Source organism: Guillardia theta (genome assembly GCF_000315625.1).
Source record: "Guillardia theta CCMP2712 unplaced genomic scaffold GUITHscaffold_126, whole genome shotgun sequence".
NCBI lineage: Eukaryota > Cryptophyceae > Pyrenomonadales > Geminigeraceae > Guillardia > Guillardia theta.
The window spans coordinates 101,457-103,884 of record NW_005434548.1 but is presented as its reverse complement, the minus strand read 5'-3'; the positions used below and the strand labels follow the sequence as shown (position 1 = coordinate 103,884).

Sequence of the window (2,428 nt, the reverse complement as noted above, 5' to 3'; positions counted from 1 at the left end):
CTCTCAACTCCCTTGTTATCATCAGCTTCCTAGACAGTCAATTCCTTCTCTTTTCCCGCTCCATCATAGCCTGCGCATAGCAGAGGCGAGGGCAAGAGAGTAGTTGCGATGAGCAAGAGTAGACAGCATTATGCCATGTCGCTGTCATCGCATGGAGCAACCGCAAACCCGGCGAGGGCTTCTGACGCTCTGGAGACAATCCCTGCGGTGAGTTGAAAATCTCTTACATCTGTCTTGTTGTCCCTCCTCTCATGGAAGAGTGCCGTCGAGAAGCGAGTTGCGTACCTGAGCTGCCGCACGACGCTTGCTGGTTCACAGTCACCCGTTGCAGTTCTACTTGAGTCTTCGGAAGGGTTTCTGTTCCGACTGACAAGTACCTGATGACATCTGCTCTCTTCCTAACAGCCATGAGACCGCATGGTGTGTAATCAGTATACTTTGTATTGGATGTCAAATAAAACGCAACACTGCACTAACTCGTCATATCACCGGCAACACCTTCAAGTGTACCAGCGGACTCGTGCACATTCTTTGACGTCCACATCCTCAATGTCGGGGGAAAAGCGCCCAAGACTGAGGAAGGTGGTGAAGAAGCTTGAGAATTCTGGCTAGACTGCGAAACGTTTCTTTGTCCAGTCCTTTTCAGGCATATGCATTACATCCCCGCTGGTTGAAGGGTAAAGGATTGAACTGCCGACGTTTGCCTGGGTTGGCATCCGCAGTCGTTTGCTGCCTTTATTTTCTAGTTCCTTTGTAAAGGTTACTTTCGCTCCGCAGTACATTCGTCTTGTGCTTGAAACTTTCGTACCAGTGGTTTCAAGTACAATCCTGATGATGTCGCTAACAGGTAGCATCCGATTGCTCGCCCAGCCGACTGGAATCGAGGGAGAAAATGTTTCACACCTTAATTGACTGCGCATGTAGTGTACAGGTTGACCCCAGGCCAAAATCCTCGATGAGGACTATCAGTCCACCTCTGAGTCGCCCGTCGCATGTCAACGTCCATCGACAACCTCGAGCGAACAACTTGCAGAAAAAACATGAACTCTCATCAAGTCATCATTGACGCCTCCTGCCGCAAGTAGAACGAGAACTCCTCGCTCTCCCCGTCCGACATCTGAACGAACCAGTTGATGTAGCGAGGGGACAGGTGACCTCCCTCGTCGTCAAGGCACAAGTTAGGATGAAGTCCATAACTAGCCTCATGGTTGACCTCCGAGACACTAGGACTATCCACGTCTGCTGTTGTAGAAGGCCAGTCGCACACCGCCATGGGTTGATGGTAGCTTGCGCTGTCTTGCGACGCTGCCGGTGACAGGATCGTCATGGCGGGCGTGAAGATCGATGGTGCAGCGTTCATGGAGGAAGGAGCAGATGTTGAGGGGCCGCCACTGTCCGACTCGGCGACCTCGTGACTCGAATCGTCGCCAGAGCTTCGCGAGTATGGCCACTTGTGGATGCCCAGCTTCTTACTTGCACTCCTCAGAGCCGTCACTGATATGCCCTGCGGGTTCACAGAGTCAGTGAGGCAGGGAGGTGTGAAAGGAGGAGGCAGGTACCAGCTTCTTTGCCGCCTCCTCCTGCCTCATGTGCATGAGACTTAAAATGTCTGAGTGAGTCAGGTTTAACGCTTCGCCTCGCTCCATCCCGCTCTTCTTCCTCCGGGGGAAAACTTGAACGCTTGCCATGCTTGATGCTCCTCTTCCTGCTGTTCCGGTCCTGTTCAGATGTTCATGTCTTCTGAAATCCAACAGTCAGGATCGTAATGTGCGGAGGGGTTTAGGGCCCCAGCTCAGTTGAGCAAGGAATCAGCAGGCGAGGAATGGGGGGGAGGTCAAATGGTGTGAAACTAGCTCGAGGATTAGATCATGATGGAGAGATGGGATTTGATGGAAGTTTTGCGTGAGGCGGAGAGCAGGGAGTCCAAGTTAGCGGGGCACGTTCGGAAATCAACATGTGTTGTGGCCAAACCACGGAAGTTCGTTCGCGCGATGAGAGCCGCGAGAGGGAGAGAGGATGATGAATCGCAGATAGATCAAAGTTCACGGCAATGATGAGAATGCGTTCAGAGGCTGCCAAAGTTGTGGAGAGCAACGGGCACTTCCAAATGGGGATGGGGAAGGGCTGAGAGAAGGGGTGGATGGGCGAGTGAAGGAAGTAACGAATTTGGACGGATACAACAGGCAATGGGAGGAGGAGGGGAACAGGAGGAACGAGGGAGGCAGTGAGTATCCAAGAGAGGAGGCTACCTCAATTTCGAGTGGTCGAGTCGATCCTAGAGCAAGGGAGGGAGGGAGAGGAGGAGATTGGGGAAACGGTGGAGGGGAGCGGGTGGCGGAAACTTGTAGCGCGGGCCGTGAACAGTCTGAAGTAGGGTAGGGTAGCTGCTCTTATCTTAAGTGGGGGGTAGGGGTTATTTTAGAATATC

General features: G+C 52.8%; 1 protein-coding gene across 1 annotated transcript; it reads right to left on the bottom strand.

Moving 5' to 3' along the window:
• Positions 1-1,051: 1,051 nt before the first annotated feature.
• Positions 1,052-1,595, bottom strand: GUITHDRAFT_118372 (hypothetical protein; the record flags this gene model as incomplete). Its single annotated transcript, XM_005822378.1, has 2 exons — positions 1,052-1,504; positions 1,560-1,595. The coding sequence occupies 2 exons, from the start codon at positions 1,593-1,595 to the stop codon at positions 1,052-1,054; spliced, it is 489 nt and encodes a 162-aa protein (XP_005822435.1).
• Positions 1,596-2,428: the final 833 nt, after the last annotated feature.